This window comes from Ixodes scapularis, unplaced genomic scaffold, assembly GCF_016920785.2.
Source record: "Ixodes scapularis isolate PalLabHiFi unplaced genomic scaffold, ASM1692078v2 PGA_scaffold1__304_contigs__length_218370807, whole genome shotgun sequence".
NCBI classification, from domain to species: Eukaryota; Metazoa; Arthropoda; class Arachnida; order Ixodida; family Ixodidae; genus Ixodes; species Ixodes scapularis.
This window is the reverse complement of record NW_024609846.1, coordinates 110,321,998-110,341,654: the sequence shown is the minus strand read 5'-3', so window position 1 is coordinate 110,341,654 and position 19,657 is coordinate 110,321,998. Positions and strand designations below refer to the sequence as shown.

Here is a 19,657-nt window from a genome sequence, read left to right as displayed (position 1 = left end):
CAGTAGAACCGTCACCCACCGCCTATCATGCATGCACTTCTGTTTAGAAGTTCAAAAAATGCTTTGCCTTTAGTCTTTGTGATAGTCATGCGAGGTCAAGGATGATATTTATACTCCATACAGGGTTTTAACGCCTTTCAACATTTATTCTAGTTTGAGTCAGTCTTCAATGTCCCTGTTTTACGAATGAAGACAATAATGTAATGTAACGATCAATCATTCCATGAACATAATTCACTGTGTCCACAAACTGCTATCAAAAAAATAAAACAAACGTCCATTCCCATTTTTTTGTTACAGCTCTTCGCTTTAGCAGCTATTTTTATGATTGTTTGCTTAAATTTCTGTGGCTCTGTATAACCTCGATATTCTAATATATTATCTGGTTCAGGATAGAATACAATACTGCTCGCACTAAGTGTATAGTTCACGATTAAGAACGAGAGGCGCAAAACGTAAGTGCTTCATTTCTTTATGTTATTAATTCTACACTATCTCATCTTAAGAAAACAATCGGTGATTTTCCTCCCACCTTATTAAATGAGAGCCAAAGACCGAGCGCAGTTCAAGAACAGAGGACACGCAAACAAAGGCGCGTACACTTGAAGGACATAGCCCGGCACATTTACTACACTTGAGAAGTTTGGCTGATGATAATATATTCACAAAAAATGGCGAATGTCATGACGTTGCGCTTTTGGCATTGCTTGATTAGCCTTTTCGCCTCGTGCTGATTGCTGCTCTCGAACTTAAGGTGAAACGAAAGATAGTCACCTTTCTTGTTTGATTTTCTTTGCCAAGCCGATTTGCTGTACCCGGGATATTTGGGAATATAGCAGTCATGAGATCTGGATTTACAATTTATCTTCGATTGGATAGTTACTACGAGTACCAGTGGGAGCGACACTAGTCACAATATTAGTTTCCTAATTTATTTTTGTAATTATTTATTTATTTCAAATACCCCTGAATGTAAGTACATTGTGGATCGAATGCGATATAAAAGGAACTATAAAGTGCAGATATTAGCGAACATATTTTCAAACAAAACAATATCAGTGATGATATTGTATTGTTTCGATGTTTCGTGCATAAAATTGAAATAACAAAGTTCTAAAATGTTTTACACCAAGCGTATGGCTATTGCATAGCATTGATGAATAATTGCTGCTTAAAATTGATACAGAAATTTGCCGACGAGTTCATAGTAGATAATTATTATTTTGGCCAATTGCCTGAAAACAGAGAAGCAAAAATCTTCCGCCACTGTATCTCATTATGCGGCCCCGAATCGAGGAATACAAGCGCTGTAAGGCTTAACGAGGACGCTACGTCTATAGTACGGGGCGAGAGGAGCACCACATAAAAGTGCAAAACACGAGCTTGCCGCGAACTGTATTTATTTCCAAAACCAACTCCCCCCCCCCCCCCCCCCCCCCCTTAGGTAAAGAAACTGGCCTTTCGAACACACTCCTTCAGAATTTCCGTCATCAGCACCGCAATGTTAAACGGAGAAACCCCATACCCGATTCCCTCGCGCACTTTACGCCTTACCTTTACTATTCCTCGAGCCACAATTCTTTCGTGAACCGCACATCCCGTAGGAGTGGTAAACCATTCGAGAAACCAAAAGCCGCTCTCAAAGGAGCAAATTCGAAACAGCGTCAATCATTGTTGTAGAGTAACCAGAAATTATCGAAAAGTGTGAAAGAAGGTTAAATCGCTTGCCATCAGATGGAAGGGTCAAGCAGAGTAATTGCAAGTAGCTAGGCTAGGTGGCGCTAGGTACCGCCCAATTCATGTGCTACCAAAATATGTTTATTTGCTCACGCCATCATTGAGCTTCGAGCCCCTCGGGCACCTTTGTTCTACACACGGTTAGATATATTGCGCATTCTACAAGCATCAGGTTAACATATACATTGAGCGCATGCTCAACGTACGTCTGTGTGTGGAGCGCACACATGCACTCCAAATACAAACGTCAATACAACATAACACTTACCCAATAACTACTTCTGGGCTCTTCGTTTTTTTTTCTTCTTTTTTTAATTTTTATACTTGGTGCGTTGAAGGTACGGAATTTCTCGGTGGCCGCCTAAGCAATAATCAGTACTCCCAGCAAGTTGATTTTTACAGCGGAGCTGTTAAGGACTAGTTTCCCCAGTTTCGTGTCCGGTACCAAACAAATGCCGTCACAAAACTCCACAAAACTCTGTACAGCTGCCGCCATCTATGAGCAACGGCGGCAGCCAGACAACCAGCCTGTTTACCGCCGTCGCTCATAGGTGGCGGCAACCTTTCTAGCTACCATAGAATAATGAATAGTTGGGCGAGTTGGTGGGAATTCATCGTAGGAAACAGTGCGAAAAGCAGACGAAGACGAAGAAGAAGCACACCTGACAGGCGCCGAGCTCCTCCCATGTGTTTATTCCTCGTCCTCGTCTGTTTTGCACGCTGTTTTCTACGTTTTTGTCACTTGCAATTTGGACTCACGATGGGTCGGCCGCGTGCCCTTTCTTCGGGGAAAGAAGACCGGGTGCGGAAGGAGCGGCGACGTACGCAGCTGCGCAAATGGGTCCGCAACCGCCGCGAAGCCGCTGTCGCCTCGAGTTTCACTGCGTCGAGCGCTTCAGATTCTCTTGCGAAAGAGAAGCACATCGCTCGCCTCGAAAGCCGCCGCCGAGAACAGAAGCTGCAGTTTGTCTGCTCTTCCTTCTTCACCAAGATAAAAAGGCTAAAAGTTTTTTTGTTGTTGTTTTTTTGTTTTCAGTAACGTCATAACTTTTGAGATTCTATTGCGCTTCTCATGGGATGAAACATTTTAAAAAAGTAAACGCTCATGCCGCAAATATTTGAAAGCAAATAAAACAAGCCGCTCCAATCCGGTCCCAAGCCGTTTGTCTGGTTCCCCGCAGGGCATGTCGTGGCCAGTTTTTCTACTCTATTATTTAGTTTTCTATTTGTGTTGTTCGCGTGCGGCTGCAATCGTCGTCTTGAATTAACCTCTGCAGAGAAGGTATTCACTCAGCTGTAAGCGATGCTTCACGGACAGAGAAATCGCTTTCGATCAACTTGAATGCAGTCAAAGCCGCGACTTGCTGTGGGTATTAAAGGGGTAGTGAAACGAAATTTTAGCGCCGATCTTGTTGCATAAATATGGGCTAGGGACAGGTACCACCTCGGAAATATAAATATTGCGCTGTAAAACACAGGAGAACTAATTTTAAACATAATTAAACGATTTCAAATTCTCATCTGGTGGATGGGGGGAAGTTCTCGTGACATCACTTGTGCCAAAATAGCAGCGCCGTTCTGCGGCAATACGGCGTGCCGGCAGAATTCGCCTAGGCCTGAACGCGTTTGCAAAGCCTTGGCGGAGAAAGCCAAAGCGTAGTTGGCCACAGTGAGCTCGTTCTCGTTGCGGCTCTTTGCACGACACGGCCCGAGCATGCTTCTGGCAAGGCCGGTATTAGTTGCTGCGAGTCGCGAGCTGCAAGCCGACGTTAAAAAGGATATGTTTGAACTACGAGGGTGTCAGCAAGAGCCACGCAAATGCCAAATACCTGTTCACACTCAGAGCGGACACGCGCGTTTGATCGAAGTGCTGGATTCGCTCTGTTAGACCGCGTTTCGGTAAGCGCTTCTGGACCGATCTTTTACGATTGCAACTCGATACTGACGTGACACTCGGCAAAGAAAGGTTAGACCGACATCGCGTAGCTCCCACGAACTGCTATAGCTCGACACTGACGTAGCGTCGAGTCAGAATAAAAATGGCATACTAATAACAGAGTGTACATACCGAGTTGCCAAGGTAATCCGTATGGCGTTTATTTGATCTCTATATAACACAAAACAAGGAGATAGAATCAATGAGAGTCCTTTTTCGACGACAGCGTTCGTCACCGCTGTCTCGTAAAACAAGGAGATCGAGATGACAAGGGGAAAATATTGACCTCTGAAATTTAGTTCAGGGATCAAACTACTCATCCGGTAAGGGTCCACAAGGGTCGCGCGGGCATATTCCATTCAGCAGGTCAGCCGGTCATGGACAGACGGTCTTGGCCAAGGACCGCCGGAGCAACGGTGCGCCGAGTCGATGTTGCTGCTAGGCCTACTATATTCTGCCGAGCTCGCTCGGTCGGCAGAATCGTGGCTGTTGTAGCTCTTCTCGTGTGTTTGTGGATCTTGCGTTCTTGATCGTCGTGGTCTGTTTTAAGTACTCCTTCCTTTTTTCTTGCTGGTTGAAGTCGGGACGCACGAGAAGAGCACGAAGAAAAATAAATGTCCGTTGGTGGCCGATACCAAGTAACTGAGCGACGCTGTCGGCCTTGTTGATTTGATCGTAAAAAGTGCGTAAGACAGCTTCGGAGCTGTCGTAGGATTCTGTCGTAACCTGCGCAAAGGTTACGACAATTTCGTTTCGACAGCACGGGTTTTCTCTCAAATTTGTCGTACGCACTTTTTTCGTCGAGAATTCGCTTTGAGAATCCGGCCTCAGAGCTGGTTTTGTCAGTGCTGCCGTGGTTGCCGACTTGCCGTGGTCCCGTGGTGCAGCGTGCGTGCAGCCCTTGCACATCTCAAACGGCCACGTTGTCACAGGTCGTAAATCGTCGTCGCGCCACCAAGTGGCAACGCTCGTAACCACAACATTCACGCCGTAGCCTTTCCCGACCGGCACAAGTGACGTCACGTATGCGCCCAATATCCCAAGACGCATCGCGCTCTCCGATGGCCGATTTTTGAGCGCGCGCCCAATCGGGCCCATCATGGTGAAAAATATATCCATCCGTTCAAAATACAAACGCGCGATTATGATTTATGAATATCATTGATCATATTGAACCTATTTCTGACCATAATAGGTGTATTTCAAGTTTCGCTTCAGTATCCCTTTAAGTGTACGGAGCTACGCCATGGTGAGCTCAAAAACTTCTATCGCTCATCCCAGCGCTCCACGCGGAAGGCAGTTTTTCCAGGAGCCACATTATATTTAAAAAAGAAAATAAAGAATAGCCTTTTTTTTTGTGTGGGGGGGGGGGGGCGATTTTACAAACCATATCTTCTTAATCCTAAATTTCCAAACTGTAAGTAAACGTACTTTCTGTAACATTTCCATAATGTTCAGTTTTTGTCCACAGAGCGGAATCGCTCTCGGGTTGGAGACAACAGAACATCGCAGACTGCAGTCGAATTAGCCACTGTTCGATTGCAGCTATGGTTCAGACCAGCGTTCCAGCATGACTATAAGCAGGTCGATTCAGCGAAACGCAATCCCTCAAGCAATTTTAAAGCTCTTTAATGTAAAGCGGAATGTAAACCTGCAACACACCGCCCCCTCTGATCACAGCCCGACCAGCGGCATCAATGCCCGACAGTTTCCGTCATCCCATCTTGTTGTTACATTACAGATACGCGCAGAAAGGGTCACATCGACGAGAATTCCAGTATTCTGTTCGAAACGCACAACACTGCAATCGCGATGTTGCTACTATGTTGCTGACACGCAGAAATACATAACCGCCTTGACTGCCGGTTCGCACTCGGCATTGGAAAACTGAACTGAACTGAGCACAGGCTCAGTTCGGTTCTGTTTTCACTATGCTTCACTGGCGCTGAAGCACAGTGAACTATCAACATTTATTAAACAACGAGCGCGATATGCTCGAAAAATGAATTTGAAAGAAGGAGAGGCGGTAGGGCCGAAACTCTTAATTCGCCTGCCTGGAGAAGGACAAAAACGCCTCGTTCGTCCCTTCTTCTCGTGTTCGCTTTGGGACGCGTCAGTAGAAGGGAGGAAAACGCGCCTTTCCTACCTTTTCCTCATTTTTTTCCCCCTTAGAGTGCGGGTACTGAAAATGAAACATAATAGGGTTTTATATTTACCTGGCACATCTTAGGTACCTTTTCTGGTCTTTTCACAAAGCAACTACGACAATTTTTACTCTAACACAGACTGTCATATATCTTGTTACATTTATTTACATTAATGTATGTCTTTCAGTGGCCGTTGTGAAGTATAATTAGGCTTGGTTTCGAAAAACTGCTGCCGCACGAGCTCTTAAATTTCGGGCGGTTCTATTGACTGGTTTTATATGTCAGCCTAAAAAAAGCCTTCCTGAACTTACAGTAACTTGATAATATGATCAAGCGTATGTATGACTTTTCCCATATTGGCGAGTAAGTGCTGACGAAGTGAAAGAGCAATCACAAGAGGTTGCAAATCGTTGTGTCTTTTTGCAGATTATAATTCGTTACCAAGCTTCCCAAACACTGATTCTTACCAATTACCTGTGTGCAATTTGTTAGAAGCGTATATTTTCTTATATGCTTCTACCAGAAGGTGTAAATTCCGTTGTCAAATATAAGCAGAAATAATGACAAGGAATTTGGGCTACAGTAAATTTTACTACTATTATGATGTTGAGATATCCTTGGCATCGCTCGATGTCACTAGCGCAATTGGTTCCATATGAAATTACCTGTGAAACTCGACGTGCCTCTTTGTACCTCCCCTATCTTGTCTCTGGTCTCAGCCACGTAGGCGAATTCTTGTTCTATAAAATCATTATATTGTGGAACAAGGCACAAGAGGTTAATAGTCCGAAAGAATGCGGACGAGAAAAAACAACTTTCCTGTTTTTTTTTTATTAAAATTTTGCTCCATAGACACGTTTGGGAGAGCCGGCACGTTGCTGAAGGAATCAGTCTTGCTTTCTACGTGTTAGTGGCATTTTATTAGACTTACCCGTGATTTGCTTACAACCTCCATGTAATATATTGCTGATCCTGTTGGTTTTACATGGATAAACTATTATATAAATAATAACCTGCATTCAGACGGGAACGATCGATTATGATTTTCACATGTCGAATTTGGCCAGTGAATTTGGCCAGCATTTGGCCAGCGTTTCGTTGATTTTTACTTGTGGTCGATTGTTTCACAGCGCTTTTAGGTAGTTTTTAGGTCTTTCAAATAAAGGAGCATGTTTAGTCTTTACTCTAAAGTAGACTGCTAGAGATCTGCAATGAAGCCTCATTCGAAAAGCTCGTGTTTTAATTTTAGCTCCCCATGTCTCGCTGATACACAACTAAACTTAAAAACTTGCTTAAAATTGACATTCCCTATTGTGTCCGGCGAGTGTTTTAGTGCCACCCACGAGAAATGAGGACTATAACGGCTTTATCAGTGTTCGGAAAGTGTTATACAACACTATACAAATGTAAGAGCACCACGATAATGTAGGAGCACTACGATAAGAGCACCATTTACATGGTAATACTTTCAAAGAGTAATTAAATAAAAACTTATTCACGGTGAAAACAGCTCTTTTTCATATGCGATTAACAAACATATTTTGTGATCTTCAGAAAGCATGAAAAGGAGTACACCTTGGTCATCGAGGCAGAAGTACATGCTTCCTCATGATCGGCAGCTGGTGGCAATCGGGGGATTCTACTTGATTTTGCTGTTAGCTGAACTCAGCGCTGCAAAATCAGTATTGGGTGAGTAATATAGTCAGAGTATCCTTTGAAGCCTTATGTATCGTATAATGTAAACTAATTCATGCCTGTCAACCTCAAACATGTTATGAGTAAAACTAAATAATTAAAGATATTAGTAACAAAATCATTCATATCTTATATCAACATGAATAATTCCATTTCCTTTCAAGTTGTACCAGATTTGCCCCCCAAAAATGTGTGTGAAACAGAAGCCTGCAAAGAAAGAGGTGAGAATGCTTAGATGCCACTGGCACTTATCGTCCTTCGTCCGTCTTCGAACTGTTTCTAGTTCCTTAATGCATGACCAACTCGCCAAATTTTCAACAGTACAACTACGTAACTGACAATTTATTGGAGCAGCAGATCACGTTGGGTGCTTTAAACAAAGTAGTGATGAAGTCACCTACTTGAAGCACTCGTAAAAGTACTTAGCGTTTGTGTGTGAACAATTTTCTGATTGATAGGGCGTCCGTAATATATCAACATGCGTCCTATTTGAAAGTTATTTAGAATGACGCGCGCAGTTTAGGCTCACGTTAGCGCTAAATTTAGCGCTTGCGTTAAGGTACACCACGCAAGACAGTTTGAGAATAGCTCTTCCCCGACGCGACCAAAGCACCCAAACACCGTGTGCTTGCACCGCCTTTAAGACACAGTAACACTTTTTATTTCACACACCAAATAATGTAACTTGAGAAAAAAATGTTTTTTTGGTCCTGACCAACACTTTAGATTTGCTCAAGTATGAGAATGCGACTCGGGCGGTCGACAGCTCGTGTCCGCTTGCGTCGTTTCGGCAACTTTCTCCAACATTCAGCACGTTCGAACACCTTACGTTTATCGATGAACGTTCGAGCTGCAAATGGCCAGCGATCGTTGCGCACCTTGCTGGGTCTTCCAAACCGTTCATAACGTGTTTTTTGTCCTGTCCTAAATGTTTTTGTTTTTGTTTCTTTTTTACCATGTTAAGGCTGCGTACGTTTTAAGGCATCAGCAACTAAGGTTAAACGTGTGATAGTAAGGCCTCCAGATCTCCGGTGACCTTGATGTAGAGGTACAGTTGTCGCCACAGGAGGTGCACCGTTCTGGGCATCGCGTTCGGTGGAAAAATCCGCTCTTCGAAGCTAGAAGGCCACTGGTCTCGCGGTATTTCTTTATGAGCATGTTGCCGGGCTTCGAAGTACTTGGAACACTCCCATTCTAGGTGTTTTCTTGCTGATGGCGCAGCGCACTCTCGCCGCATGCCCCCGTCGAGTCGTGTCCATGACGTGCAACTCCCGTAGTTGTACAATGTCGTCCTGTACTGAAAATTAGAGTCGAGAGGATACGGCCGACGTCGCGTTGAAGACGACCACCAAAGCGGCCACCACCGCAGTCCTGGGAGCCGTTATTTTCTAACTGTGCTTGTCTAGGCTTTAGCCAACTTCTCGCTTATCACGAATTCGCCTTTAGTGTAGCGTGCATACTCTTTGCGTGCACACGAACTTTCAAAAAAAAATAAATAACGTACGCTCGAATAGCGCCCGCAAAGTGCAAAACGCGGTTAGCGTTCGGCGCTAGCGCAGTGCCGACGACGCGACTATCACGTCTTTGTAGACTTAATATTTTCTTCTTCATTCACGCTTCAATAATTTAGTAGTCATGACTACATTAGCATGAACGGAAACAAGAAGCTGGAGCAGCTGGAACAACTTAAGCTCGTATATGCTTTGAGGCTAGGATTAAAAAGCCCCGCTAACCACAAGTCAAACTCCCGTTTTTTGGGTTTTTTTTCTTTTGCCCATAAGGGTTATTGAATCCAAATGAATATATCTGAAATCACTTCAGTTAAACTCGAAGTATTTTAGAAAAGCTAAGGTAGCCATCCAACTATATGTTACACATTGGACCTAAGTCTCAGTGCAGAAAACACATAGAACTCATAGCTGCAGATGGTTAAGCAAGAATGGGTCTAAGTACTCGTTGTGACCTTTTACTTCGCTACAAAATTTTCCGTTTGAAACGCATGCATGCGTTGTTTGATTATGGTAACAAACAAAAAACAACAAAAAACGCATGGTGCACAATTCATTGATAATTTAAGCACAGTAAGGCGGGTGTAGTTTACTAAACTTTCAAGTAAAATGCAAACAGGCGTATAAATAATGAAGTTTTTTGTTGTTTGACGTGACTTTTGTATATAGGGCTACCGCAGACCCGCTCCCAGTGCGTATGTTCAATTTGGAGGGCTTCGCTCTTGCCAACTAGGTATTTGTACTCTATAGCCTGGTGCAAATTTAGAATAGCAGGACAAGCCACTCCCTGAAATGTTTTCTGCTCGCCATCATTTGTGGCTTCCTCCTCTTCAACATCCGCTCTCTAGAGTGGAAAGGAAGGGGGGGGAGGCTTTCTAGAATGGTCTTTTAGCCTGCTACTTTCAACCTGTAAGATAACAGCGTGTTATACTGTGGTCGCTTAAATTGCAATGCAAGTAAGTCATTTCTGGAAAAGATACGATCAAATGAAGAAACTGTTAAATGATGTTAAGACTTAATTATCTGCCCGTTCTCTTTTTTCGGTGCGAAAAAACAGAAGGCTCCGAACTACAAATATTTTCGGTTTCGCCCATTGGCAGAAGGGGCTCGCTATATATAAAATGACGGCTAGATACACAAATTTCTCCAAAATGAATGCCAGACCAAAGTTTTTAGTAATCGTTACTGAATCAAACTAAATAAACGATGAAACGACGTAACTTTGCATGGTTTAAATTATATGAGAACCTACCTAATCTTTCTGAACTACACAAGCCAGAAATGCTCCGACATTTAATGTCCCAAATATTTTAGAAATCTGTCATCTCTTTTACTAGTTTCAGAAATCATCTATTAAAAAACTACTCCACCCCTTCACCCTCATCTAAGTAGGATAATGTCGCGCACCATAAGCTTGGCATCAGATTTTTTTTTAAAGAATGCTCTAAGGATGTACGATTGATGCTCGCGGTGTACTTTCAATGATAGGTTGTTTTTTTTAATTAAAACTGACAGTCGACAACCTGGTGCCGAGAGCTACCATCCCCTGACACAGTGCTCAGGAAGTTACTCTTGCTTAAAAGTAAAAAACGACGCAGAAAAAGGGGGAGGCACACGCGGTCTCTAACCAGTATAAGCTGTATTCTTATGTTTTGTATGAGACTCCTCTTTTGCTACACGCGTCTCAAAGATTTGATTCTGATTACCCACAGAAAACTCTACTAAAACTCGTTGACGAGGAAAGAAGACATGTGGATAACTTTTTTTTTATTTTAATGTATTTACTTAATTAACTTCGTTGTCGCCGGGTATAAATAAATTTCTAATCAACCATTGCACCTAGGTGATTCTCTTTTATACCCTACTTTAGGTACTTGAATAACTTGGAACGTGTAATTGAACACTTTTTTCTTTCTTTATGCATAAGTGAATAAATATGTTAATATCATACAATAGTAATGTTGTCTGACACATACAAGTGTAAGCTTTGAATAAAAATATTCCCTGACGTTAATAATATTTTAATTTAAAGAGTTTAATTACTATACGAATTTTTTAATAATTAATTACTAACAAAAAAAAAAACGCGTTCCTTGAATAGATTAGAAATACCACACATTCCGAAAGTCATATAGGTATTCATTACGCTGTTTGCTGATGCCTTCTAAATTTTATTTAGGTAATCAATAAAATCAGAATTGCGTGGTCCCTTGCTCTTTATGTTACAAATAATGAGCAAGCACCCCTGAAGAGACCGCGCTATCATAACAAGCCTACACTTTAACATTGGTGCCTCTGCTAAAGGGGTACTTAGGCATTTTCTTCGTAGTCCTAGATTTGCCTTAAGTTTTCCTAAGCATATCAGCAAAGGTCGATAAAATAGTAACCCGAATATTGGGCCAAAAAATTTTTTTTGCGAAGTTATGGATACCACAATTTTGGCCCTGACCGTGTTTTTCAAAGTGAAAATCTCTACTGGAAGCAAGAAAAAAGGGACGTAGGTGGAAGGCAGAAATTCAGTCTTCGGACTGTAGACTTTTTTTCGAAACTGGATACAGGCTGTTTCATGGTGTCCAATGAATGCTTTGGAAGCTCGCTACAGCACCCACGCTGCAGCAGGAAACGAATGCTCGGCATAGTCCATATTTACGCTGCCCTCTCGACCTGCAAGCCTGCCTTTCCCTGACGTCATGACATTAAAAAGCGCGGGTATATTTGATTGTTAGTTTTCACATCATTTTCACTGACCGATTTCGCAATAACTATTCTGAATTTCGCGATACCAAAGGCAGGTGATTCCGACATTATAGCTAGTTGGGGTAATTAAAAAAATCGCCGCAGTACCCCTTTTAGATTAGAGAGAATCTCTTCGTTCACCTCATGCTAACGCTCCGGTTGTTGTAAGTAGTAGTGCCGTGGCTCAATATACGCGAAATATGGTTATATGATAACTATAATGCTTGTGAAAAACAGACTGAAAGAAATTATGCACCAGACATAAGCATCGAATGACTGCTTAGAAAAGAAGATAAGCCTCCCGGCGAAAATCCACCACACCGTGAATGTGTCATTGCCAAACCACAAAAAGAGGAGCAGAATCAAGGTCTGTAGCAATACAGTGGCGTTGGGTCAATTTATTCTAAAAAAAAACACATATTTTTCTACAAATTACGTAGTTTTCGCTTATATTTTCTTACATAACATGAGCATTCAGAACGGTAGCGCTTGTTCGTCGTTGCAAAACGAAGCTAAAGAGCTACTCCCACGGGCATGTATAAGTTCGGAAGTTTGAGAATTCAACTTCCTAACCATTGCTGACGAAGGTTAATGTTTGGGGATTGAGTGCACAATAAATATGTTTATTATTCTAATCCGGGGGCTTTGGTCTTTTTCTATACAATAAGAGGTCGCCAATGAGGGGAGCGAAATAATTTTCTGATCTAGTGGGATCTTTTATATTTATTTTTTTACAATGTGGTCGGCCTCCTATATCGCATCCAGGGGAAGACTGGGTGCGTTTTACGCTTTATAAAGTACCGTTGAAAGGAAGGTGTAAAAAAAGACTTGAAATATTTAACACGATACTGTTCACAGTACTAAAATGGGACGTATAAGACAAAAGCAAAAGTCAATATACTGCACAAAATGGTTCGTGAATGCTATGATAAAAAGGTGAAAACTTGCAGATTACGTTTAACTGCGAACTATTCCATTAATTATATATATATATAGATAGATATATATATATATACAACACGGGCACTTCACGTCATCGTACGTGGTCTCCGAGGGGGATATAAACGAATATGTGCAGATGAATGAACCGTACTTAATCCAATGAATTAAAGAATCCGAGTTTTTCAGGAACCCGCCGAAAGCCAAAAATTGGCGGAGCCAGGATATTCGTTTATTCGTTTATATATATTCGTTTATATTCATTTATTCGTTTATATATATATATATATATATATATATATATATATATATATATATATATATAATATATATATATATATCATATATCATATATACCGAAGTGAAAAACTCGTGGTGAGAGACAACAAACAGCGGAAGTTTAATCAACAGTTTCGCCCAGAGACTCGGCTTCGTCAGGAGATAACTTGCAAGTCATTTCCTGACGAAGCCGAGTCTCACGGCGAAAGTGTCGATTAAACTTCCGCTGTTTTTCGTCTCTCACCATCTCACCGTGAGTTTTTCACTTCGTTATATATACGCCTTCGGCCTCTTGGCTCCTATGCCACCATGACCACTATATATTTATATTTATATAGTGGTCATGTATATATATATATATATATATATATATATATATATATATATATATATATATATATATATATATATATATATATATATATATACATATACATATATATATATATATATATATATAACAAGTCAGAGATCCGTACCTGCGGAGTTGCTATGCTAGGAGTTTATTGCATGTAATTCGACAGTTTCGCCGAGAGGCTCGGCTTCGTCAGGAGCTTCGGCTAAATTTGACTGGTTTTTACGTTTCGGTTTGCTATCGGAGCGCATCTGGGCCCCGGCGGCACCGCGCCCCGTGGAGAGATAGTGCAACCAGCCTCTGCTGCGTCGCGCGATGACAGCACAGCAGAGGTTGGTTGCACTATCTGTCCACGGGGCGCGGTACCGCCTGGGCCCAGATGCGCTCCGATAACAAACCGAAACTTAAAAACCCGTCAAATTTGTGCGGTTTTTCAGAAAGCCGTAAAATGCTTCGCGCGCCTTTTAACGTTCTGCAATTTGTTGATTTAGTGTTTTTCGACGATGCTGAGCCATTTTCTAATTGAAACCATGCCCTGAAACACAATATTAAAAAAGTTAATTACGCAAAAATAATTAATAACTTAAGCATGTCGGACTTTAATAATTTTCCTAAATGAGCCCCTGGCCCAGGACCAAAACGACACAAGCCTTTTTTCGTTGCCGTGAGTAGTTTTCGCAGGAGCGATTTGTCCTGAGTTTTCTGAAACACCCTGTATATATATATATATATACATATCTATATATATATATATATATATATATATATATATATATATATATATATATATATATATATATATATATATATATAACTGAGAAGAAAAAAACCCTTAGTGAAAACAGCAACAACGGACGATTTAATCTTCGACGTTTCGGCCGGAGTCCGGCCTTCGTTTTCCTGACGAAGGCCGGACTCCGGCCGAAATGTCGAAGATTAAATCGTCCGTTGTTGCTGTTTTCACTAAGGGTTTTTTTCTTCTCAGTTTTATACCCACGCCTTCGGCCTCCCGCCACCATGCCCGTTATATATATATATATATATATATATATAAGATATCGGCTAATAAGTTATATATATATATATATATAACTTATTAGCCGATATCTTATATCTTATTATCGTATCGTATAATAATATCTTATTCTATATATGCGAGGAAGCAACAAAATTATGTTTTGCTCTGTCAGATAATTAGGCCTTTATCATGCTTGCTGCCCGCCTGTCTGTCGGTTGAACATTGCCCCTGACTAAATAAAGAAATTAAGGCCGTGATGTTTGAATGTTTACACAAGTGAAAGGTGAAACCCCACCTGCCGTACCTATTGAGTACAGTTCATTCTGCCATCTTGTAAAACAATAGTTTTATATCATTTATTCTGTTTGTTTCTTTTCTGAGTTGGCATATTACACTACTGGAGTTACTACTGCCTTGTTTACTGTTAATTTCGCTTTGTCAACTCATATTTTCATCATATATGTTATATGTATATATGTTAATTTGGCTTTCTAAACTCATATTTCATCATATGATCCTTTACAAGTGGACGCCATTTTCATCGATCTATCAAAAGCGCTTGACCGCGTACCTCATCACAAGTTAATTAATGTACTAATTGTCCTCGGTATTCCTTCATTATTAATAAAATGGATAAGAGCATAGCTTACAAATCGGCAGCAGTTTGTAGATATCGGTGGCACTCCTACCGACTTGTTAAGTGTATATTCAGGGGTTCCACAAGGTTCTGTGTTCGGGCTATTGTTTTTTCTGATATACGTTAACAGCTTGTTTACTATTAACAGTAACGGGCCAGTAAAAATAAGAATGTTTGCTGATGACTGCATAATATACACTCCTATAACCTCCATGGATGACCAGATTAAACTGAATAACACCTTATCCGATATTTCGGCATGGTGCAGCGAAAATAACATGAAAATCAATACCGGAAAAACTAAATACATGCATATTACAACCAAAAAGAATGCATTGTGTTTTGATTATGAGCTTGATGCAGTTAAACTTTCCAAAGTTGATAGCTACAAGTACTTGGGCGTGATTATCACGAGTGACCTAAATGGAACAAACATGTGGACTATATAAAAAAAAAACAAGGCAATAAAAAAACTTCGGTATCTGCGAAGAAGGCTGTTTAGGACACCTCCTTCGGTTAAGACTTGCGTATAAAGCTCTAGTAAGACCGACCCTAGAGTACGCATCCGAAGTCTGGGATCCCTGGCAGGTCACACTTCCAAGGGAGCTTGAAAACTAACAGTCACTGGCACTGCGCTCAGTCTTTTCTGACTTTGGGAGTACTACATCTGTTACGACGCTGAAACGACAGGCTGGTTTGCAGCCACTAAAAAACCGAAGAATGTTCCAGCGCCTGAAATTGTTTTTTCAAATATACAACATTATTAGAATTGATAAATCCAAACATGTAAGCCGAAAAGCTACCGGCTAGATCGCCTGCACCACCAGAAAGTTTTAACCGCTATTGATGCCCGTATAAATATTTTTAAACAGTCATTTTTTGTTCAGGCGGTAGAGTTGTGGAATAAACTTCCTGCTAGTGTCGTTGCACTGGAATCCCTTTCTGAATTCGAGAATGCCATAAGCCTATTGTTTGACCTGTAAGTGTGACCCTTCTTGTGGGTGTATCTGTGAGTGGCATATTTTTGGGGTGAGGTTCCCAAAGGTTGATATTGAAAGCGGTGCTTGAGGTGTATATTTTTGTGGTGCGGATCCTGGAGATTGCTCTGAATGTTGATATTTGAAAGCAGTGTAGTATTTGATTTCCGTGTTTGTATTACACCCTCCTGCCTCGGTCCTTGAAGGGGCTGGCAGTATTGTGAAATGAATAAATAAAAATGAAATAAATAAAAAGTGGGTGTTGAGCTCAAGGTATTTCTGGATTATGTCAGGATCGCACGTGGGGTTGGAATTGGTGAAAATCAGAGGCGCTGGGTTCGGGAGAAGGTGAAAGGGAAGGGTGGTGACGGTGGAGGTGTGGGGAGAAGAGCGATATTTTTCTCTTATTCCTCTATATTGTTTACACTTTTTTTTTTCTCAAATGAAGTGATTTGTTTTCTCCCCCCCACCCTCTTTCTCGCCCCGCCCTCCGAAGTCAATCACAGTTCGCAAGGAATCGTTAAGAATTGAATACGTAAAAAGTATATTCTGTTCCGGTTGTTACCTTTTGGTTATCTTAATTGATTACCTCGTGCTGTGTTTCTCTCGTTAGTGACGTAATTATGTAGCATAATACTTGTTGTTCTGCGATAGATCAGGGTGCAGACCAAGTGCACCTCATAAAGGAGTTTTGTGTTCCTTTTATTACCGCAGTTTATATAATTGGTACAATCCTATTGTTGATTTTTTTGCAGCTAAAATAATGTTGGACAGCATGAACCAGACCGTGGATCCTTGTAGTGACTTCTATGAATACGCCTGTGGAAACTGGAAAAAAACACACGAAATACCTGGCCACTGGACCAAATTCGGACATCGGCATATTCTTTATACTAAAGTTCAGATGGACCTAAAAAGTATGTTTTCATTAAGGCTGTCAACTAAAAAAATTTATCTTGTCTTAAAAAATGACTGTACCGCTTGATTAGCGGCATAGAAAAAGCGAAATATTCTGCCAAAACTTTGCTGCGGCCGGTGCCAATTTTATGGGCGCTAAGCCTTTCATATTATGTTTGTTTTATATCTCGTGTCTCTAAAGAATACTAGACAACGCATACAGGAGGGCACAGAGAATTTCGAAATTGTGTTTCATGGCGCAACCTCATTCCACACGCTTTAAGAATCCTAGGAAACTCAGAGTTGCAATCATTAATTGTCTTTTTTTTTCTTCATAACGCGACCAAACACCTCAGCACGTCTCTTCTTTCAGGATTGATATAAGAGCAAAGGACATGTCCTGAAAAAAGGTGGCAAATAAGTGTGATTTGTTTTTCTTCGATGCTTACTGGGCGCGTTGGTTGACTTTGTGATATGAAAAGCCAATCGCGAAACACACTTTAGTTCCCCTTAAGGGCAAGCCAATGAACTATGAGTTTCATAGCATTTATAATTGTGTTTATTTTTATATGTAAAGCAATCTTATGTGCGTTCTTTTTTCGGAACTCCACTAGCACGTTCGTCATTACACCCATATCATATTTAGTACTGCGGTGGACGTACCAAGCACCTAGTATGCCAAGCTTTTCCGTTCAGAATACAGCATTTTAGGTGCCTTTCAAACCGCCAGTGCAGCTTTGATGCTTCCTGGGTTCTTCGTTTGTTTTATTTATTTACTTCTGCGCCACTATGTAGGTATTAGCTTCACCACTTCCTCGAAATCTCCGAGAACAAAATCCAGGCTCTTCAGAATCAGAAATTTCCGCACTTTTATTAGGAGAGCAAACTTGAAGAGTAACCTCCGTTTTTTATTTTTTTTGGCGTGTCAAACCAAGATGCATTAATAACGATCTAAGCGAGAAGCTCGTGAAATATTTCAGTAGGCGAGAACAAGACGCTTTTGAAACCCCAACGACTCTCCTTGTCGAACACAATCAAGCTTTTAATATCTACCACAATGCCTTAAAATTGAAGTATTATCTTGTGTCTCCAATTTACCCTGCACTGCATATCTCTCTTATATTAATATAGTTTGTTTGTGTAGTTGCGTGACCTTAAGCAGCGAAAAAAAATATTCCGCGCATAAATCAAACTTAACCGTGCGTGATAATGTGACTACGTACACCGAGAATTCCGCAGCGTGAAAGCCAGTTTGAGTATTTCTTACTGAAATTTATTACAGAGTATTTAATTCAGTAAATATATCTACATCGAACCGATATATTTTATGTTAAGGAGTCATCAGGGAATACAAAAATTTGCCTCATGAGATCGCAGACTCTTAGAAGTTATGGAAAAAGCGCGCAAAATACGACAAAAATACACCACGAAGTAATGACTTTCTACAAATAGTTCAATTGAAACTGAAAAAAAAACACGAAAATATTCTCCCGAAGGTGTCGATGCGCAAACGACACCTATCTTTAGTCCTTTATCCCCCTGCTCGGGGAAGGGGAAGAGGTTTCATCTTGTACTATCAAAATAAAAGTGTAACCATGAAGTCGATCGTCATAATCCCTTGTTTAGAACAAGTATGTCGTTCAATTTAGCTTCAGTGAAAGCGTCCCCAGTCGTTCTGTCAATTAAATATGCCGTACCGCTTGTCTGGCTTCAGTATTGCTGCTTCAGAGCAATCTAGAAAATCTAGAATCCTCACCTTTGAACGAGAACGAACTGGCGCCGGCTGGCTTGTGGGCCATGGAAACTGCAAGAGAGATTTGCGATTAGTTACGTCCAAGTAACAATTTTTTGGGGTAGCCACCTGCAGCACACTCAAAATTACATGCACGGGACACAGATGCCTCATGCGACGGAACTCCCTTCGTCCTTGTTTTCTGTTGACTCTGCTCACCTTCACCACTCGCATCCAATTTCTGCGCTACTTCTTTAATCTCGATTCCCTGGTTCCCAAAGGCCATGCCATGGCCTGCGCCAGTCACGGATCTGTCAGCTCTGCGACTGGCGCTATTGTGGCAAAGACGCCACAGCACCTGGCGCTTGATGTGCTCTTTCAATATTTTGAGCACGGCTCAAAACAGGTGGATGGGTGTCTGGTATGCCCTTTGCTTATTTGCGGATCGTTCCGAATCAGAGGGTACGCGCTTCTGCGACTTGGGCGCATGCTCGGTATTTTACAATAGTTGAAACCGAACTCTGCAAGAATCTTGAAACATAACAAACATAATGTGCACGCCAAAAGGCATAGCAAATGAAACACCCACCATCTATCTATTTTCGGTGCTTGTTCGCAAGAAGCTGTCGTATATGTAGCCTCCCTTGCTTAAACCGTTCCTCCCTAGTGTCCCGGTTGGGTCTCGTCCTGATGAATCGTCGGTGGAGACCTGAGGAGCGGTCAACATCAGATTATACCTTTTTGAGACAGACCCATATACTTGCTGAGAGGAAGTACACCCAAACGAATCTCAGGCATGTCATTTATAGTGCGTTTTAAATTGAGACGCATGATGTAAAATGAGACGTCAATGATGACGCACCCCTTTTGCGAACCCAAAATTTTAAAGGCCTTGTCCCCCTCGCTAGGGGGACAAGGCACATGAATCCCGGCATGTGGATGAAAGTTTTACCTTAACATCCCGACTCAATGCCTATCCCTGAATGTTCGACCACCACACTTTCAGAAAAAAAAATATTCTTTTTAGAAAACACCGAGTCATCTACCACCTTTACAAACGCCTG

General features: G+C 41.4%; 1 protein-coding gene across 1 annotated transcript; it reads left to right on the top strand.

Annotated features, from left to right (window-relative positions):
• Positions 1–7,379: 7,379 nt before the first annotated feature.
• Positions 7,380–17,071, top strand: LOC120846911 (neprilysin-1-like). The gene is made up of 4 exons (XM_040218828.1): positions 7,380–7,509; positions 7,689–7,736; positions 16,720–16,881; positions 17,064–17,071. Exons 1-4 carry the CDS (start codon positions 7,380–7,382, stop codon positions 17,069–17,071), a joined length of 348 nt encoding a protein of 115 aa, XP_040074762.1.
• The last annotated feature ends 2,586 nt before the right edge of the window (positions 17,072–19,657 follow it).